The sequence below is a fragment of the Ascaphus truei genome, chromosome 21 (genome assembly GCF_040206685.1).
Source record: "Ascaphus truei isolate aAscTru1 chromosome 21, aAscTru1.hap1, whole genome shotgun sequence".
In the NCBI taxonomy this organism is placed as follows: Eukaryota; Metazoa; Chordata; class Amphibia; order Anura; family Ascaphidae; genus Ascaphus; species Ascaphus truei.
The window spans coordinates 4,323,095-4,344,478 of record NC_134503.1 but is presented as its reverse complement, the minus strand read 5'-3'; the positions used below and the strand labels follow the sequence as shown (position 1 = coordinate 4,344,478).

The following is a 21,384-nucleotide window of genomic DNA, read 5'->3' as shown; positions in this document are numbered from 1 at the left end:
TGACCAGCAACCATAACAGAAGAGTGACAATGCAACCCTTCAGTGTGCGTCCCTCGTTTTCAAATGTTTACAAACTACATCCCACCACCGTCAACTAAAATACCCCCACTCTTGATGTACCCTTTTGCCCTCACGTAACGCATCTGAACAGCGGTGTATGAACGGCCTAGACAGACGCTTGGACGTGGACGGTTCACTGCGAGTGTTGCGATACGTACCCGCTTTATGACGTGCGGCTTGCTGCGTATGAGACAAGGCCGTTTGCAACTCCGACTTCTCAGATACCAGAATGCCGATCGTCTGAATGTGAACCTGAAAAACAACGAGGGCTCCTCTTAAGGCGTGTGGGTTGCATTGGCGAATTCTCAACATGTACACAAATAAGTTACGAGTAAAAGAAGCGACAAAAACCCTCGGCCATATAGAATACAGTAATGAGAACATCCACTTCTCCCCAAACCTGCCTTACCCCATAACACAGGGCTTTCACTGCAGCAAGGTATTCTGGGTAATGACATCCAAATGAGAACTCCGTGAATCATTCATGGATCCCTTCAATTTACGACTGCGGTTACCTAGCCTGGGTCAAAGTCCAGCAAACCTACACTCACACAGCTGTGCCGACCTTCTGGGCCTCAGTGTGAGGATGGTTACCAACCGCAGTATACCTCACTGCAGTATGTGTTGGTGCTTTAAACATAAAGGATAATGTATAAGCGACAGTGTCTCAGTGCAATAGCTCCTGTCATTTGCAAACTCATAGATAAGAGCAAACACGGGTTCTTAGATATTGAATAGTTTGCCTTAACAGCAAACACGATTGATCATACACGAAAGTCAATGAGACTGCAAGGGGAGGTCCCAAGCAAGCTTTATATACATATCATTTTCATTGTCTAACATAGGTTGCTAGGCAGAATATAATAACTACTCCCTATTCTAAACCCATCATCTTAAAGGTCACTAAAATAAAGTAAAAACTGGGTTAAAACAGCTTAGTACAACAACAAGGTATGTTAGGATACATTGTATCTATAATTCTGGAATAACTGCTGAACTCGTGAAATCACTATACTTCTGGGCGTTGAGCCATCGTCCTGGCCTTGAGTCTCCTGCTAGCGAAACTCATACTCGCAACAAACACATTCTTTCCCACAGAAATGAATTCCGGAACACAGCATGAAGAAAATGATGAGACATGACAGACAAAATGGATTCTGAATACTGCTAAACATTCTCATCTCCAGAGACCCGCCTCCCCCCTAGTCCATTTCAACAGTATTATTGCAACACTCCAGACCAAAAAACGGTGCCAGAAGAGAATGGCCACCTGGCACGATGAGCTTACATGTAAAAACAAAGTGCAGCAAATATCCTCTGTGGTGCAGTACGGGATGAATTTGAAGAGGTGAGCATATTATGGAGCAATACAGGACAGAACGGACAGAACACGCGCGTGCCACTGTGGCTGTGACATCAGACACCTGCGCAGCACTATGCCGGTACACTGGCATCGGCAGGAGCTACCGTTTTAGGCCCTTCTGAAAGTACACATCTGAATAGTGTGTGTAGTGAGGTGGCGTGTGAGGTGGCGTGTGAGGTGGCGTGTGAGGTGGCGTGTGAGGTGGCGTGTGAGGTGGCGTGTGAGGTGGCGTGTGAGGTGGCGTGTGAGGTGGCGTGTGAATAAGCCATTTAATGAATCACTTACTGCACCATAATGGATATTGCACCACAGGAGTTCTCAACTTCAATCCTGAAAACTCCCCAACTGATCAGGTTTGCAGGATATCCCTGCTTCAGCACAGGTGGCTCAGTCAGTGGCTCAGATTGAGCCACCTGTGCTGAAGCAGGGATATCCTGCAAATTTAACCTGTTGGTTGCCCTTGAGGATGGAGAACTCCTGCGCCAGTATATTGGACTTTGAGACTATTGCAAGTTCCCATACACAGAGTATATTGTGCATTTTAACCATCATCTTCTATAATCAATCTCAAGTGGTGCAGTAAAGAAGCAGCAACAAGACAATTGGATGGAGCACACAAGGTGTGTCAGGGTTTATAAAGAAGCCAGTAACATCAGCAGTAAAACAACACCAACCAGGTATGTCGGATAAGTGGAGCAGAATGATTGGGTAAGTGGAGGACGCGGGGTGTCCAACGCTTCTGTTCCCAGTAGAGAAGGGTTGTCAGCGTAAACCGCAGACACAATGAGTAAGTAAAAGCTAGTGGTTTGGAGAAAGCCCTGTGTGGGGTCCACATTTCTCACCTGCAATTGTTCCCTGAGGGCACCTTGCTCCTTGGCAAACTTCTGCTCATAGCCTTTCTTTTCCTAAGGGGAAAGAATTAATGGACTTATCCACCGGACGCGGGAGCAAGGTCACGAGTGAAATGCAACATGTGGGCCGACAGTAAGGAGGTCGAATCGGGGGGTCCAGCAACCTGACCCGTCAATATTACAACTTTATGTGGTTTCTTCTATAGTGAAATGTTCAGATAAGATAATTTTACAGCTTCTCAAATAAAACCTAGGCGTTTGTCCCGTGACTCTGGCAGTGGGGAACGTGGCGCCATAAGGAGTATATCAAGGCTGCACCTGCACCCCTCCAATTAACTTATGTTAAGGGCCACAATCTACTCTGCAACTACACAGCTGCATTTCCGGGTCCAAGTATTCTGCCCAGTGGCCATTACCTTGTCCAGCTGACCCACAATCTCCTGGTTATGCTGCTTCTGTTGGAAGAACAAGACAGTCAAGACATTTAATGGCACAATAGTTAACTGGTCAGGAAAGTGTTTACATAAAGACAAATGCCTGTGTACAGCAGCCATACAGCATGTCATTGTGAGGACAAAGGATCACATGGGATGTATTAAACAATATACAACTTAAACAGGTCAGAAGCTGCTAAAAAAGGATATAGGCCGTGATGTGTGGGGTCTTGGGGGAAGTTTGGAACACACATAAAAGGCCATTTTTTTAATACAAGTCCATTTATTTAAAATATATATATATTTATACTGCAGAAAAATGAATTGGGGCGGAGGATACACCTCGTGTGTTCAGCGGAATCATGTTAATGCTATTGATTTTTTAGGAACAAGGGGTGAAGTTATTGCCAGTTTAACCTGGAAACGTACACACACCGGACAGGAACAAACATTTAGACTAACAGAGGGAAGGACTTCGCAAGGCGGCGTTCATTTTTATTAGCAAGAAATGACAGCCGGGGGAAGATACCCGGAGGCTGCTGCTTCCGGTTGGAGCTGGGGCACACACATTGCACTTTGCTTGTGCCTCAGAGAGAGAGAGAAGTACCATGCAATGCCACACGCAGGCCTGGCTCTTACCAGCTCTTCCATGTTTGTGCTGAGCTGTTTATTTGTTAGATGGCTGGAGTCCAGGGCAGCGGCCATCTCCTGGAAACGAGACTGCAGCGCATTCATTCATTCAAAGGGGGGTAGTGAACCAGGACGGCAAAGGGAGAAAAACAAAAAAAGGAATGCAAGACAGACATCAGAAAGGGGATACCTGGTTAACCTATAACCACCAAACCCACATTAAATCCCTTCACAACATACTTCAGCAACCCTCCAGCAGCAAAAAGGGGTCAAAAACATTCACATACATTTTAAAACCATCATTCCTGCCTGGACCTTATATATACACACACTTAAAACCCTACAATCCGTTGTGATGTTTAAGTCACTTAAGGTTTAAGGGCTCCTAACGTAAGTGCGGCAGACAGGTTCACTTCCTCTTGTATTAGACTGTAAGCTCTTCAGGGGAGTAATGACTTCCCCCTCAGGTCTTCTCCACGTGTTAGATCTGTATTTACGTGCCTGGTTTGTTTTCCCAGGCGGGTAGGAACAAAGCTGTTTGACATCAGATCACACCATGGCAGGGAGACCAATGATCGCACAGTTCCTGCTATCAAGGATAAAAGCTAAAATAATGAAGTCGACGTTGGCCACCGAGGGTATATAATGTGTCCCCGTCGGTTACAACTTCTTTAAACTGATTATTTTCAAATGCTCGCCAACTTTCTATACAATGGATATTGAAAAGGTTGTAAATTCCAATTAAATAAAAAAAAAGCTAGGTAGGTTTAAACATTTAAAAAGGAATTCGACATTGCGGGATCCCGGTGCTGAAATACTGGTTCCCGTCTGATTGAAGAGCTAAATAAAGGGGCGGGGGGCAGTGACCGTCACGCAAAGGGGTATGACAGTAAAGGAAAGGGCGGTTCTTAAAAGACGGGGGCACGGCGAGCGTAGAAGGGACTCACCTCCAGTTCTGGGCTGCTGGTTGAGATGATGTTTTCCCCATTCACGTAGGAGTTCGTCTGAAAAGGGAACAGAACCACAATGTAATTAAGCAGGACGGGTCACACTTCCTAAACGTGCGATAAGCCTTTGTTTAACGCTTTCACAGCCAGAAGGGCCTGCAATGCATTCTGTTTCAGGCCCTTTAGGCACCAAATGAGTTCTGTCTATTGACTGGTTATAAAAAACACCTCATTCCTGAATTGGCCTTGCTTAAAGAAATGCCACTTATCGGAGGTAATCCTATTTTCTAAAGTAGGCGTTCATAAATAAGCCGAATTAACAAAGGGATACCCATCGGGGCTATTCAGGGGGTGGAATATAATCATTGAAGACATGAGATGGGACGTTTTGGGATCAGGCCGACAGCCCCAACATGCAACGAGAGATTCCTACCTGCGATACCAGGCCGTTCAGTTGCTCGGACAGCTGCCGCAGACTGTCTGTCGACGAGAGAGACCTAGTAAAGGGAGCGGACAAAAGCAGACCGATTATTCCAGCAGAGAACCCATAAAACGGGGCGTTAATCACAGCGAGAACGTCTGCTTTGTGCGGTAACCGCGGTCAGAGAAGGTATTAAAGACACCGGTACCCACCCACCTCTGGAAAGATTAAGATGTATGATGATATGTATATGGAGCAGGAGGTAGCGGAGAGAAATTTAATTTCTCTTAATTGGTGCATACCCCGATCGTCAATTGATAAAGACCGTTAAATATAATAGCAATGAGGTGATGTGTTAGTCTTGTAGGGAAATGTACCTTTTTTTGAAACAATTAAAATAAATACAGCTACTTTATAAACACATCCTTGTGAGGCAAATAAATTTGAGAAAGTTAAGCCGATCTACTGACGGTGACACTTGTAATTACATTGTGTTATTAGTGTGCTACAAACCATGACAAACTTAAAATAATAAATAACGCAACATGTATTAGAATTAAAAAAAAAATAAGACGGCAGTTTGAGCAAGTTTTAAATGCAGTTTTCTGCAGAGGGCTGTGATTACAGTGTTCATTCACAGTTTGTAGCAGGTAGACCTCAGTATTGCATGCAAGTGATGCAGGATCTCTGGTTTGAAAGTGCATACATGTACTCATTTTCTTCTATGTGGCTTAATCAGCATATAACCCAAAACATTGTGTCAAACCAAACCCTCTGAGGACAGATTGCTCTGTAGCTCCCTGTTATTCAGTAGCTGGAACCGGTCTAGTAATGTGTCCTAATATGTTGGCTTTGTGCAGTAGTTTAGCCTAACACTGACAAGGATCCCAAGAGTAGAGTGAGTAGGTGAGCCCCGATATAATTCGGTGCGGAGCTACAACAGGGACACCGGTGAATGCTGAGCTGTCGGAGCGCACAACTGATCAACCCCCTGGCACACGCAGCTGCGGTAATGAGAGCTGGTGCAGAGAACTCGACATGTTTCGCCTCTTGGTGGCTTCTTCTGGAGAGGCCCGCAGTAGTATGTATATGGAGCCAAAGAACAGTGCTTTCCCCCTCAGTTGACCCCCGGTGTCTGCTATCGGCACAGGACATGGCCGCTTTAAGAATTACATTCCACTGGACCATGTGACTGTGCTTCGCCAGTGGAATGACAGTTGGTGACAGATGGAAAGAGATTGCTGAGGGGACTGGGCTGGCAGTTTGTTTTGATATGGTGAGGCTGCTGCAGAACACTCTGCAAGGGCCTGACCGATCCATGGAGTGAGGAGACAGGGGGATTCTACTGGGCAGTACAAAGTACAGTGACACCTCAGGGAGCCCTGCAACAGCTAATGGGAGAAATATCAGGAAGTAGCAACCAGAGGAAAGGAGATCCCCCTGTTCACTCCTCTCCTGTCCTGTGCTGATAAATACAGTACTGTTCGCTCCCTTCCTGCGCTGATACATACAGTACTGCCCGCTCCTCTCCTGCGCTGATAAATACAGTACTGCCCACTCCTCTCCTGCGCTGATACATACAGTACTGCCCGCTCCCCTCCTGTGCTGATAAATACAGTACTGCCTGCTCCTCTCCTGCGCTGATACATACAGTACTGCCCGCTCCTCTCCTGCGCTGATACATACAGTACTGCCCGCTCCCCTCCTGCGCTGATACATACAGTACTGCCCGCTCCTCTCCTGCGCTGATACATACAGTACTGCCCGCTCCTCTCCTGCGCTGATAAATACAGTACTGCCTGCTCCTCTCCTGCGCTGATAAATACAGTACTGCCCGCTCCTCTCCTGCGCTGATACATACAGTACTGCCCGCTCCTCTCCTGCGCTGATAAATACAGTACTGCCCGCTCCTCTCCTGTGTGATAAATACAGTACTGCCCGCTCCTCTCCTGTGTGATAAATACAGTACTGCCCGCTCCTCTCCTGTGTGATAAATACAGTACTGCCCGCTCCTCTCCTGTGCTGATACATACAGTACTGCCCGCTCCTCTCCTGCGCTGATACATACAGTACTGCCCGCTCCTCTCCTGCGCTGATACATACAGTACTGCCCGCTCCTCTCCTGTGTGATAAATACAGTACTGCCCGCTCCTCTCCTGCGCTGATAAATACATTACTGCCCGCTCCTTTCCTGCGCTGATAAATACATTACTGCCCGCTCCTCTCCTGTGTTGATAAATACAGTACTGCCCGCGCCTCTCCTGTGCTGATACATACAGTACTGCCCGCGCCTCTCCTGTGCTGATACATACAGTACTGCCCGCTCCTCTCCTGCGCTGATAAGTACAGTACTGCCCGCTCCTCTCCTGCGCTGATAAGTACAGTACTGCCCGCTCCTCTCCTGCGCTGATACATACAGTACTGCCCGCTGCTGTGCTGATAAATACAGTACTGCCCGCTCCTCTCCTGCACTGATACATACAGTACTGCCCGCTGCTGCGCTGATAAATACAGTACTGCCCGCTCCTCTCCTGTGCTGATAAATACAGTACTGCGCGCTCCTCTCCTGCGCTGATAAATACTGTACTGCCCGCTCCTTTTCTGCGCTGATAAATACAGTACTGCCCGCTCCTCTCCTGCGCTGATACATACAGTACTGCCCGCTCCTCTCCTGCGCTGATAAATACAGTACTGCCCGCTCCCCTCCTGCACTGATAAATACATTACTGCCCGCTCCTCTCCTGCGCTGATAAATACAGTACTGCCCGCTCCTCTCCTGCGCTGATAAACACAGTACTGCCCGCTCCTCTCCTGCGCTGATAACTAGTTCCCAGCTTAAGAAGGGGGGTGGGCGGGGAGAGGGGAGAAGGGGAAGTTATACTCACAGCTGCAACATCTCTTAAGGGGTTAAGGGCCGCACATATGGCCCCTGAAGTATATCATGTTTCCTAGCACTGGTTGAAACCACTGAAAACATTCACTCTTGCTGCCAGAGGGGGTAGAAACGCATTGCGCTGCAGGGCTGAGGCTGCATTTAGTGCCTCTTTAGGAGAAATGCTGCTATTAATGTGATCCTCACCTGTTTTCATCTAACGGCGGCATCTTCACACCTTCATGGTCACTTTGCTGCATGACAGAAAATAAATAACATGGAAGTATTAAGACCGAGCCAGAGGCCCAGAGGAGCAAAGAAATACCCCAAGTACAGAAAGCTCCCGCCACAACCAAGCAACTTCTGCTCATGCAGCCACCATTTTCCATTAACCCCTTCACTGCAGGAACAACTGTGTGAAGAGCAACTCCCCCTTACATTACTAGTCAACCAAATACCATTTCCCTCTTTGAGACCAAGAAAGATCCAGAGACCCAAAAAAGGAGAGCGAGCCACAGCAGCTATTCTTCCCATGCTCAATACCATAATCATTGGTGAAGGGCACAGGCTGGACAAGAGGCAGGTTCCAGCGGGGACAGCGGGGAGCTTGGGATAGTAGGACAGTGGGAGGGCCGTGAGGCCGTCACACACCTGGAACACGGGGTAATCATGGTGAGGTGCGGTCGGGGTTATACAATGGTCGGAGTCGTCCTCCGATAGCATGTCAGCATCGCGAGCTGAAACATCGCGGCCCAAACGCACCTGTTAGAACACACAAGGATTAGTGACCAAAAAAAACCCAAACCACACCGAATTAGAGGAGGGAGGAGAGGGGACGGCAGGGCAAGGACCAGAGGACAAAAGTAAAAGCTGCACAGGATAAGGGCGGATAAAATGAGAAAACGACCAATTCATTAAAAACCGCACAAATGAGACATGGGGCAGTGATAGAAGGCACTGCGTGCTGGTAGGGGACCGTATTCAGAGCCGTCTGCAGCAGAACTATACAGGCTCATGTCCCTGGCACATACAAGACATATCTTCTGGGACATTTGATATACAGAAGCACTGGCTTCAGCTGCATGAATAGCAGAGCTCCAACTCCTGGTACAAATTAGAGCGGGGAGAAAGAGCAGACATCACTTCCATAACACAAAGCCGGCCAGCCGATGCCTTCTCAGACTACAAACAGAACTTTTCCCCGGCGGCTTTCAAGGTCAGGCGAAGGGCAAGCGGCTGCCTTAAACTTCTGCAGGAAGCAGATAAAGCTCATCCGTGCTTCACGTGCCAACAGTCAACCATTTTGCTGTTGAAGGGGGCTGCAGAGCAATAGGTCGCAAGCCCCACCGGCAGCAAAAGGGTTAATCTGCCACAATACACAGGTTCTCAAAGTGGCCAAACTCGTGGCACTGCACTTGAGGGGGGGGGGGGAGAAGGACTTCAGCATCTGAAACATCAGGATTAACACCATCATCATGCCAATAAATCGTATCACAGCGTACAACGGATGTATTTGTTTGTAGGTCCAGTTTAACTACCTCCTCTACACTAGATAAAACGGTCACTTAAATAATTAAACCATTCCCTATAAAACAGAGGCAGGGAGGCGTGCCAGCCGAGAGTCACCTTTCTGCTCCAACTAGTTCTTGTTTAGGAATTTCAGTGGGGGAGAAGGGTGTGGAGGAACTAGGGGATGGACGCCCAAGTGAGACACTAATAACCGTCTGTGACTCGCTCTCCTTTCTTCCAACAGTGAAGAAGTTATGGATTTCCTGACTAAGGGCTTCTGCAGGAGAGAGATGCTGCACATCGCATCCACTATGACAGGGGCGGCAACTCCAGCAACAACATCAGAATAGGAGGTAAATACCTTACAAACACTGGGAATAAATGCAACAGGTACATGACAACACAAGGCTAAAGAAGACCCTGCTCCATCCAAAGAGCTTCCAATCTAAGTCAGGGGTGCGCAAACTGGGGCGCAAATTTTCTGGGGAGGGGGCCGCAGCGCTTACAGAGGCCCCGCGCTCTTCCCCGAAGCATGCGTGAGGCCTCCAAGTTCCCTGGTCTCCACCGGCTTCTGGAGACGCGCCGTCATGGCAACATAGCATGACATCGTGTTGCAATAGCAATTTGACATCACATGACGTCACAGTAGGTAAGGAGGGGGGCGCAGGCTGAAAAGTTTGCGCACCCCTGATCTAAGCCACAGCTCTGCAGTCTTTGGGATTTCTACGTTTATTCAACAATTACAAAAATGAAGGTTAACATGTACAGGAAGCAGGGGGGCTACGCTCATTTCGGCTCCAGGGATCCCCAGATTCCCAATATCCTTAACGGACCGGATAAGGTGCTGCCGGTACTTCAAAGTTTAAAGTCCCTGAGTTACGTGGGCCAATATGAAGGGTTCTTACTGCCCGTGTGACGTGGGAAAGTTAAACCACCATTTTGTTTCCCCCCGTGGGGAGGACCCGGTGGCACTTTCCCCGGGAAGCAGGAGACCCCCTGTGTTTCCTGTACATGTTAAAAAGAAAAAGGAGGGGTAAGAACATTTTAGGTGGGGGGGTGGGTGGGGGGGGAGGGGGAAACTAATCCTTCAGACCTCCTGTTACCCCAAACGCCAACTGCTGTTTTAATCCTCTGCCAGGTGGGCCTCTGGCAGTGAAGAGGTTGATGTTGGGGTGTATTTTTAATTAAACATGCACAGATATTCTCACCCAAAACATGATCCAGACAGCTGCACTACAACCACGTCTACTGTGACCCCAATTCATACACTGCCACTTAATAAGCCCTGCAAGCATCCTGCCTGCCACATTGCTAGCACTTGTAAGTATGGAGGAACTTCGCCCCGCTGCCCATGACACGTCTGGAGAGGAGGAATACGGATACGCTTGACTTGATGTGGGGTTTATATCCTGCCAGGGTTATTTCAGACCTGCGAGTTGGCCAACGGGAAAATCTTTCATCAAAAAGGGACAGCGACGCCAAATCTGGCCAACATCCAACATGCTGCAAGTGATCCGTACAAAGTACTGACAGCAGGAGAAAAACTAACAGCCAACATCATCCCTCCGTCACACACTGCACCAGTGAAGGGGTTAATGCATAGAACACCATCCCTCCGTCACACACTGCACCAGTGAAGGGGTTAATGCATAGAACAACATCCTTCAAGGGAATGAAGTGAATAATCCCCCCCACACACTGCAAGATAACTGTTTGCACTTATATGTGCCAATGAAGTGTGTGCGGCTGAGGGACGGGCTGCTGACAAGCATGCAGGATCCAACACTACAGCATTTCCTTTGCGCCAAACAGGAACACAAAGTGCTTAAATCGCTGCCTTCCTGGTGCAAGCGTGCAGCACACAGGACATGTCTGCTGCTCGCCTGCGTGGGGTTTCCATAGGAAAGATGGGGCAGAGGCATCTCCTGTTACGCACACGGAAAAGGCAAAGAAAGAGACATGCCAGGAGGCCTGAAATGACTAAATGTCAGGTCGGCGAGGCCGACGCAGGGAAGGACTTTAATCATTATTCTGTCTTCAGAGTGGAAACCATTTCATCAGCAAATTACTCCCCGTGCACCTTGCGGAGAAATCGCTGGGTGTTTGAGGTCTTTTTTTATACAAAATTAAAGAAGAAGGATTCCCGAGTTCAACCTCTACTAACAAGGTCAAAAAAGACCAATTTAAGGGGGCTATCCCACCTAGGGTCAACGTGAACCAAGTCTAGTGACGTGTTTAAGAGGGTCTCATTTTAGTAACAGTTTCTTTACCCAAATCTGACACCTATACGTATGTTTAAATTATGTTTTAAAATTAGACTTGGGAGTGGTTTGATTTCCCTTTTGCGAGATGTCCCTGTGCGATGAGCTTGTAGAGCCAGAGACCCCACCTCCCCTTATCTTTATTGGCTCTCTGAGAAGGACAGGGCGAGACAAGGGGAAGAAAACACTTGAATGACAAACATTCAGAGGCCCAAAGAAATGTAACTGGCCCGGACTGTGGGATTGCAATCCTCACACAGAAAGCACTCGTCACAGAAAGCTATTAGTGGCACCTACATGAAAGTCATTGGAGGTTAAATGCAGCTTTATCAGCAAAACATTAAATGAACACAGGTCTCATGCTAACAAAAATATACAGTATAAATTATTTTATTGAAATAAGAGCAGATTAAAATAAAATGGGGTAAAAAGAAAAAAAACATTTGAAAATCTAAAGATAAAAAGAGCCAGAGGTGCCTGCAAAGCAGCGTTTCACGGGCCCCATTGGCACGATACATTGAAGGCTAAACCGACCCAAAAAGCAGGCGTCTATTCAGCAAAATATCCATCTATACCAGGAGTGGCCAACTCCAGTCAGTCCTCAAGGGCCACCAACAGGTAAGGTTTTCAGGATATCCGGAAAACCTGACCTGTTGGTGGCCCTTGAGGACTGGAGTTGGCCATTCCTGATCGATACCCATGAGGAGTATTGAGCAAGAATGAAGGTGCTCCTGAGAAACTATAAAATCATCCCCCAACCCAGACCACGGAGCAGCAAGGCCTGCCATCTACAGACAGTACGGGAGGCCATTTTTAAACATTCCCACAGAAAACTGTCTCCCATCAGCCATGCAACACAGAAGCCAAAAGAGAAACCGTTGCGATCCACGTCACAATTTGGACAAGGCACACATCACAGATTATTAACAGAGGGGAAAAAACACAAGAGAAATCATATATGTGAATAAATACAACACAAAATCACATGCACAATTCTGAGCAGCTGGGTGTTTACAAAAGCGACCACAGTAAGTGCCAGGAAGAGAAGCCGAGACACGGTGCTAACAGCAGGAGCAATGTCAGAGCTGCCACATGCCAACGCATACCACCTCACCTTCATGGTGCCCAATGAGGGAATGGATACCCCATTGGATCTATGAAGATCTGATACCAGCCCCTTCAGAAAGGCCTGAATCTAAAGACAGAGAGAGAGAGAAAAGGAAGAGAAATCCGCTCAGAAGGGAGAGGCAGAAAGAAGCAGCAGGGGATTACCACTTTACTTTGCAAAAATGGCCTGCATTAGAATGCCATGTAATACATTACAGGAGCCGCAGCAGGGAACAGGTTAGCTAGAGTACAGCTATAATAAGGTGCAGCAAAATACATTGCAAGCCACCTGATGCTGAAGGAGTCAATTCCAACAATGAGTGGCCCATTGCAGAACATGTATTGCAAGGGATAGACTTGCATTGGCACGTGAACCCTTCACTGCAACACATTGCGAAGGGGATACCCAGCAACCTCTGGCTCAGGGTGATGGATTTTTTTTACCACCACAAATCAACTCGACTGATATACGAAATTAAGACCTGCATGCTGTATTCTGTTTAGGTGCAATTTAATGATCAGCCCCCCTTTATCCAAGCAAGCAGCAGGATGGAAGAATAAAGGAGCAGATGAGACTTTCAGTCCAAAATAGGAAAGAAGAACACAAACCAAAACATCTTAACCGGGCAAGCGACCTATTTAAAACACTCAACCTCCCCTTAGTCCATAGCTGTACGTCCCAGCCCCGTGACTGCACCATCATATTGTGGGAGCAAAGCATAAAAGATTAAACTATAAAGCCGTGTGTGACTCACGGGGTCCGGAGACAGGCGGGCTGGGCTGTCAGGACGGCTGTTGGATTCCTTCGTTTTACGTTTCTTTTTTCCGCCGGCGGCTGCTGGAGGGGTCGTTTTCTGCTGAAATTCTTTCAACTGGGGAAAAAAGTGAAATAAATAGCGAGCCAAAAAGACAAAGTCGGACAGCATTCTTAACAGCGCACACACAAATGAAATAGTGGTCAGGCGTCATGGTGGAAAAAAGGACCAGGATAGTAACGGCTCATGAACAACATTCCTGTAGGATTTTTATGTAGATCCCACAAAAGGTATCACCGTTTGCAAGGAATCCGCTATTATTACCTAATTGGACTAGAATAAAGCGGTTTTATTTTCATAATTAATGAACAATTAAAGCTTAAACGTGAAGATGCATAGATCAACAAACACGTTAAACAAATATTTCTAAGTGCTTCTGATTATTGGGATAAGGATTAGACATAATGCGGCCTGTGTTGCTCTGCACTTCTAACAGAATCATAGGGGGTGAGAGATATGCAACATCATGAAACAAATGATATTGTATTTACAGCTTTGGTACTAAAAGCGCTGCTCGTTACGATAAGATGTACAGAAATGCAGTGTTCTGCAATGCACAATAGGCTGATTGTGAAGAGTCAGTCAGGGCTAAATGACAGCAAACTCAACTCTCCCCCCACCAATGTTCCCAACACACCCCATCTAATAGCTGCCCCCACCCCCTACTTTCTCACCTGTCACTGCGCCAATTTTCTAACCCTTTGTTACCTTTCGCCTTCCATCTGGTCACTTTACCTCTCCCTCCCGCACAGCCTGGCCTGTCACCTGTTTTTCCCACCTTCCTGACAGTCAGCTCACCTTTGCCTACCCAAAATCTTAACACCCATCATTTTCCCTCACCCAATCCACCTACTCCAAATCCAATGACCGAATATCCCCTCAGCCCATCACCGCTCACCCCTATTCTTCTCCCGTTCCATCTCCGCTTCTCTCCCCATCTAATCTTCTTGGTCACCGCTAGACACTGGTTTTTAGGCCCATCACCTTTTCTACCCCTTCAGTCCAATGACCGATCACATCTCCCTATGTCATTAGCATGGTACCTCTCGTCCACCTCATGATCTGTCACCTACATGACCAGCACCCTTTCTCCCCTTTCAATTCTATGACCTGAAATCACTCCTCCCCAAATCCCCTAACCAGTCACCCCTCCCCAAATTCCATAGTATGTTTCTAACCATCATCTAACCTCTCCCACCCACCCCAAATTGTCTGACTGTTTTCCAGACCGGTCACCTATCGTTGCCCTCCCCTCCATCAATACACTGGCCTGTCACCTGTACCTTCCCCAGCCTCACTCTATTTTTTGTACTCACCTCCCCAACCTCTGGCCTGTCACCTCAACTCACTACCCTCCCCCACAATCCTCTGACCTTTCACCTCTACTTCCGCCCCCCCAATCCTGACCTGTCACATCTAACACCCCAAATCCACTAAACCTGTCACCTCTCCGCCCCCCTCTCCACTGACCTCTGACCTGTCACCTCTCCTACCAGGCCCCACATTCTCTGACCTGTCACCTCTCCTACCAGGCCCCACATTCTCTGACCTGTCACCTCTCCAACCAGGCCCCACATTCTCTGACCTGTCACCTCTCCTACCATGCCCCACATTCTCTGACCTGTCACCTCTCCTACCAGCCCCCACATTCTCTGACCTGTCACCTCTCCCACCAGGCCCCACATTCTTTGACCTGTCACCTCTCCCACCAGGCCCCACATTCTCTGACCTGTCACCTCTCCCACCAGGCCCCACATTCTCTGACCTGTCACCTCTCCCACCAGGCCCCACATTCTCTGACCTGTCACCTCTCCCACCAGGCCCCACATTCTCTGACCTGTCACCGCTCCCACATTCTCTGACCTGTCACCTCTCCTACCAAGCCCCACATTCTCTGACCTGTCACCTCTCCTACCAGGCCCCACATTCTCTGACCTGTCACCTCTCCTACCAGGCCCCACATTCTCTGACCTGTCACCTCTCCCACCAGGCCCCACATTCTCTGACCTGTCACCTCTCCCACCAGGCCCCACATTCTCTGACCTGTCACCTCTCCCACCAGGCCCCACATTCTCTGACCTGTCACCTCTCCTACCAGGCCCCACATTCTCTGACCTGTCACCTCTCCCACCAGGCCCCACATTCTCTGACCTGTCCCTCTCCCACCAGGCCCCACATTCTCTTACCTGTCACCTCTCCTACCAGGCCCCAAATTCTCTCACCCCTTCCCACTGACTGACTGTCTGTCTGTCACCTCCCCAATTCTCCGGCCTGTTCCTCCACCCCCGGCTAGTTCTCCGGCCTGCCACGTCTCCCCCGGCCGCCCCCGGGGTATGTTACCTTCCTCCTGGCCGCCGCCAGCTTGTTCTGCCTGCTCTCGTCAGCCATCCCGAGTCCGGCCGGGGGGACCACGTCACCGCGCGCCCAGCATGCACCGCGCCGGCCACGCGCGCACACAGCCTCGCTTTAACAACACCAGGGAGGAGGAGGCGCGTGCGTGTGCGCGTGATGTCACTGCCAGCTGAGGGGGGGCATTGGGCAGCTCCTGATACTAGATTACAACACAACCCATCACGTGACCTCCCTTTCGTGTCACGTGACCTCTTCACTGCCAGCTCCGCCCCTCCGTTGGTTGCCGGTTGTCACTGCTGTCCCTGACGTCACAACTGCCTTCTTTTCTGACGTCACTACCGCTCAGTCTTTATTCTAGGCGCAACAGCAGCGGGCTGGAGTCACCGAGGGTAGGAGGGTCGCAGAGGGGTCCTCTGGGGGAGGGATCCCCGGCCACCCCGCGGCCACCTGTACCCCCCGGCCTCCGGAGGTGAGATGGGCTCTATGAAAGTAGTGGTACTGTGTGCACAAAGCAGAATAACAGTAAGCGCAGGGCTATTCTCTGCACCAACACATCGCATGGTCTTTAGAGATGTCCCAGAGCCCCAAATAAGGGCTGTTTTGGGGCCAACAAAGTGATATTTAAGGACAAATTGTAAAAAAAATTAAAAAAAATATGGGAAAGTTCTGCTCTTAACCCTTTCTGCACCGAAGGACAACACATTGTAAGCCCTACTGGCTCGGAAGGGGTCAAAGCCATGTTTGTAGCCTGCCTCCCCAAATACAGTGGGGGTTGAACGCTCCTCCGGGGGCTGAAGGGGTTAAGTAGCACCGATCTGAATCCTGCGCTGCACAGAATAAATAAGGCCTTATTATCGCTGCCCTAATACACGTCACACACACACAGCCTCGCCATACTGGCAGCAGTCATGGTAACCTAACTCCTACAAGCGCCGGCTGCTATTGTAGTGGGATATTTTATTAGCCTTAAAAAGCTCAGGGTTGTATTTGGGGGTTGTGAAGATGTTGGGGGGGATGGGGGACAAAAATTTAATTGTTTACAGACGTGCGACTGTGAAATAGGGGATACCGTATCTTATATTGTTTCGTTTAACTCCTTCCTCTCTGTTTGACTCTAGGACGCCACTTGGAATCCGGAAAAATTGTAATTCTGGGTTTAAATCCCCGGTAAGTGATGCACAAAATAAGGCGAACCTTCTTATGGTGTCAGAACTACATGGGACATGTCACTCTTTTGGGATTCAAATTTACATACCCACTCTGTTAAATATTACAAAGTATGGTGCACACAGTAAGAGGATAGTAAACAAATATATATATATATATATATATATATATATAGTCAGATAAGGCAGTTGGCACTCCAATAGGTGCTGTTAAGCCACAGGTGCACGTCCCATATAGAGAATGTAGTTATACGTTACCGTTCCAAGGATTGGTAAACAAGAGACAGCACTCAATGTTGAAGATCAAAGTGTATTAGTGAAAGCAAAAATACATCCAGAAACCCAACGTTTCGGTCCTACAGAATGGGACCTTCCTCAGGGGGATTCTGGGTTTAAATCCCCGGTAAGTGATGCACAAAATAAGGCGAACCTTCTTATGGTGTCAGAACTACATGGGACATGTCACTCTTTTGGGATTCAAATTTACATACCCACTCTGTTAAATATTACAAAGTATGGTGCACACAGTAAGAGGATAGTAAACAAATATATATATATATATATATATATATATATATATATATATATAATTGAAACATTAAAATATTCCGTGATGTGTTTGGAGGGCTCCAATGCTGACCCCACTAACTATAGCGCACAGAAATGAAGGCAATTTAGGGCACTCCCCTGGTTATTTATTATGCCTTCAACGATGCTGAACCCCCCACCCCCCTTTACATCTCAGCCCTCATCTCCAAATACTCCCATAAACGCCCCCACTTATCATCAGATGTTATCGTATTAAGATTCGAAAAAATCTATAACTGAACACCGCATCTACCAGTGCATCTATCTCATAGGGCTAATAAATTGCCGTACACACAGCCGGGTCAATATCAGGAAGTCAAATTGATCAGAAGATTAGTCGCTCATACGTGAGGTCTCCAAAATCGCCGATATCTTTAGACATCGCTGCATAACATCCCCATATGTATCATCCATGTTCAGCCGTCCATAGCCGCGCCACCGGAAGTGACGCGCGTTTCACTACAGCGGTGTTAAACTTCTAAAAGCTACTCTTTTTAAAGAATGTCTGGCTGGCATCTACACCCCCTAACCCAAATAGGACCCGCTGCGTGGCTGGACCTCACTCCTGAGATTTACTCCATCCTACTGCCACTTCACCTTTTATTTCAACTTTGCCCCTTATTCCCTCTGGAGTGTAAGCTCCCAGGACCAGGGCCCTTATTATCTTTTGTATCTATTTGCGCATGTTTGTCCTTATTTGGTATGTCATTCTGTTTATGTCATTGATCGCATTCTGTTCTCCCATTGTACCGCGCTGCGGAATAGGGCGCGTTATAAATAAACTATAATACTAATAATAACGCCATTTATTACAACTCATCAAACTGCAAATGTGTGAGGTTTCCTAGCAGGCATTTGCAATGCAATACATCAAAATGGGTGTCGCTTATCTCCACAACGCAGAGTTCAGAGCAGGGCGAGTGTCCAAATCAGATGCACCCACATTATCAAGGTCAAAGACCCCTAACGTCTCGTTTCGAGTCCCAGTGACTCTTCATTGGACGGGTTCCAAGCCGCTCTCTGTTAATAAAATGCTTTCCCAACCCCTTCTAAATGCCAGGCACCCCTCGCTCTCTCTCGGCAGGTTCCGTCTCCATGCTCCAGCCACTCAGTGAGAGGCTCTGAGGACACTCTGCGGATGGAGGTCTCGGACCTTAAGCGGAAGGACGCAGCTCTGGATGATGAGATAGCACAGCTCGAGGCCGAGTAAGTCCAGAGATCTCTTTGGCTCCTTTCAGGGCAGCGCTGAAAACTTAGGCCGCCATTATAGTCGTCGCGTGCAACTAACGTCACGCGCGCCTGTCGCTCGCACGAATACCTGCATTGAGGCCTGAGGTGTGGCTGTGACGTCACGTGAGCCGTTCGCCGCCATTGGCTGAACCGCGGCAAACACAAAATTGTGTGTCGTCTCGATAATCGCACAGGCAGTCGTGCTTCATCGGTCACGCGCTCTATGGGCGTCTGAATAGAGAAAAGGTCTGTTGTTTGCGCCGCGCGTGCCGTCGCTGCCACTGTAACCGCGGCCGTATGCCCATTCCTCACCGTGTGTGCTTGTTCTGCAGAGGTTACAGCCTGGAGGAATTGGAAGCGCACATCTCCCTGCTTCACCAGTACAACGAGTTAAAAGATGCTGGGCAGATGCTGTTGGGCAGGCTTGGTAAGAGCTGTGGGTTTGCTCCAAATGCATGTTTTAATTCATATTAGACTGCTCATCTATTGCTAGGACCGGAAATAAGAAGCCTACCTGCTAAATCGGCCTATGTTAGGGTCGGGACATCTGACAGCCAGGGGTGGATTTCCCATTACACCCAATAGGCTTGTATCAAGGGCGGCAAATTTCCCTTCCCCCCCCATATAGAGACCACGCTGTCTTCCTCTCTGATTGCTGAGGGAGAACTCTTACCGTCTCCTTCATGCCGCCCTCCTCCTTCAGCGTCAAATACATCACATGGCATTGTGTTTCCATGTCAACGTCATGTCGCTACGTCCCGTTACCATGGCAAAGCACCGCAGTGTGACGCCACGGCAACATGGCGTCGTGACATCACAGCGTCATTTGACGCTGAAGCAGCAGCGAGGCACTAGGTAAGTGCCTATGGGCGGCAGTTTTGTAAATCCGCCACTGCTTACAGCGCCTGCCGCTTGCCACGCTGATCGACAGTTTTGTGCATTTACTTTTATTTACTTAGTTTACGAGATCGCAACTCGTCATCTCCAGCGCTGTTTTTATATTTTAAATCTCATGCGCCATTCCAAACATTGGCCCGCTTGAAATATTAAGGGTCAAGGAGGTTACAGTAAAAGTCTCCCCAGAGCCCAATCCAGCCTAAGGCTGCGTCCATAGAAGGACAGTCAGCGCTGAGCTTCCCATATAGTCATCTCAGAAGTTAGAGTAAGAAAATCATTATTATTTTTATTTATTTATTTTTCAAACATTTTTATTGGGTAATCAGATTACAAACCACATCCATGCACATTTGAACAGGGCAATATACAATAAGATGCTTTCATGTACATAATGTACATAAATATTTTGAATACTAGAAAAACATATTTAAAAATAAGAGGAGGACGTGCTCAAGGGGGGAAGATACGAACATTATAGGCTTCTGGAGAGGATAGCTGCTTTAATATCTCACTGACATCGCTAGTTATCTTATACAAACCCTCATTTCTTTGTCTTTACAGCAGAGCTCAGAGGAGTCACCACCAAAGATCTGTACGCGGAGTTTGGGATGGAGTTGGAAGATTGAGAATTGAAGCAGCACCTCTGATTATTATTATGTAACCCGTCCCTCGTTGGGGGAGGGGGGGGGCTGCCACATGTGGCGGTGTTATGAATTTCAGGGCCATTTCCAAAGGGATTAACGTGTGTGTGTGCGCACGCATGCAGGAAACACACACCGAGAAGAGTTTGTCTGCCGTATGTTTTCCGTGCTGGGCACAGCATCATGGAGGGGATGTGCCAGAAGCCATGTGTGGCCTCCAAGGAAGACGACATTTAAAAGGATTGCCACCCAAATGCAAAAATGATATGTTGTCTGATAGCCTTTTTGCTTTGCAATGCGTTACAGGCCCCTCTGGTTGTGAAAGGGTTAAGTCGCTCTGTTGCAAACCCGTTGTGAAGATTATCCTCTGCTTTATTATCATTCTTACAATCATATACTCAATAAAAGAATTCAGTATGAAAAGTGTCACTGCGTCTCTTGTTGTAAATAGAATTCCTTGTAGGTCATTCTGCTTAAAAAGAAACACACAGACATTTCCTGCAGGACTGGGCTGTGGGATGATGTAAATAAAATATGTTCTCTAATAATTATTATTTATTTCCACAAAATGCCATGGATTGAATCATGTGAGTTGCATTGGATTCTCTCTTAAAACAGCACTGCTTCTCTCTATTCAATTCTTGAATATTACATGTGGCCAAGCACCTAGTATGACCAATGATTAGATGGGAATTTTACCACAGTGCTACTACTTAAAAAAAACCTTATTCTTCTAAGGCTGCGTCCATACAGGGGCAGACCGCAGACGCGTCCACACGCTGAGCGATCAGACTGCCTGAGGGCAGTGATCGCGTCTATACAGCGTGCGGGCGCGCAGGAGGGGATGCGCATGAAATCAGTCAAAACTGATTTCTCACGCGATTGGGCGGTCACGTGAGCGTTTCGCCCACCAACTCCGTGACGTCACTGGCCCGCCCATAGACGCCCCCGGACGGCGTCCGTACTAAGGCCAGGGATGCCTAATAAGCAAGATTGTCCCCAAATTACACTCATTTGTTTTCATAAACAACTATATTGTAGTTATTTCCAAACATGCATTTCCTTGAGCCCCCACCAGGAGGCAGCAGAGCTCGTAATTTATACAGAGGGAGGATATGGGTTCTCTTAAAGCTGCAGTTCAGTCTTTTTATTTTTTTTAATTTATTTTTTTATTTCAATAGTTTCATGTGTGCAATCTCTAATTACCTAAAGAACTGTATAGCTGCAGCTCAATTCGTTC

At 47.8% G+C, this 21,384-nt stretch overlaps 2 protein-coding genes across 8 annotated transcripts in view; one reads left to right on the top strand and one right to left on the bottom strand.

The window, feature by feature from the left end:
• The window catches only part of GOLGA2 (golgin A2), a 30,929-nt gene extending 15,165 nt beyond the window's left edge, over window positions 1-15,764 (bottom strand). For 4 of the 7 annotated variants that reach the window (XM_075578565.1, XM_075578564.1, XM_075578562.1 and 1 more), the window contains exons 1-11: window positions 15,611-15,764; window positions 13,211-13,327; window positions 12,463-12,543; window positions 8,230-8,340; window positions 7,786-7,832; window positions 4,719-4,782; window positions 4,286-4,342; window positions 3,348-3,428; window positions 2,691-2,729; window positions 2,266-2,328; window positions 219-312 (exon numbers count right to left, since the gene is read on the bottom strand). In XM_075578565.1, the coding sequence (XP_075434680.1) occupies window positions 219-312; window positions 2,266-2,328; window positions 2,691-2,729; window positions 3,348-3,428; window positions 4,286-4,342; window positions 4,719-4,782; window positions 7,786-7,832; window positions 8,230-8,340; window positions 12,463-12,543; window positions 13,211-13,327; window positions 15,611-15,658 (802 nt within the window). In that variant the 5' untranslated portion in view covers window positions 15,659-15,764. The remainder of the gene's footprint in view (window positions 1-218; window positions 313-2,265; window positions 2,329-2,690; window positions 2,730-3,347; window positions 3,429-4,285; window positions 4,343-4,718; window positions 4,783-7,785; window positions 7,833-8,229; window positions 8,341-12,462; window positions 12,544-13,210; window positions 13,328-15,610) is intronic. The other 3 variants (XM_075578568.1, XM_075578567.1, XM_075578569.1) reach the window with 3 other exon arrangements.
• Window positions 15,765-15,983: 219 nt separating this feature from the next.
• SWI5 (SWI5 homologous recombination repair protein) lies at window positions 15,984-20,567 on the top strand. Its single transcript, XM_075578577.1, has 5 exons — window positions 15,984-16,091; window positions 16,741-16,789; window positions 18,461-18,582; window positions 18,939-19,033; window positions 20,065-20,567. Exons 3-5 carry the CDS (start codon window positions 18,515-18,517, stop codon window positions 20,127-20,129), a joined length of 228 nt encoding a protein of 75 aa, XP_075434692.1. The 5' UTR covers window positions 15,984-16,091; window positions 16,741-16,789; window positions 18,461-18,514; the 3' UTR covers window positions 20,130-20,567.
• Window positions 20,568-21,384: the final 817 nt, after the last annotated feature.

What these genes read in the sequence shown, in the direction of transcription:
- SWI5 (XM_075578577.1), top strand. Translation starts at nt 18,515, where the DNA reads ATGGAGGTCTCGGACCTTAAGCGGAAGGACGCAGCTCTGGATGATGAG. An exon ending in ATAGCACAGCTCGAGGCCGA is followed by an intron (nt 18,583 to 18,938) that starts GTAAGTCCAGAG and finishes CTTGTTCTGCAG; the next exon opens with AGGTTACAGCCTGGAGGAAT. An exon ending in GATGCTGTTGGGCAGGCTTG is followed by an intron (nt 19,034 to 20,064) that starts GTAAGAGCTGTG and finishes TTGTCTTTACAG; the next exon opens with CAGAGCTCAGAGGAGTCACC.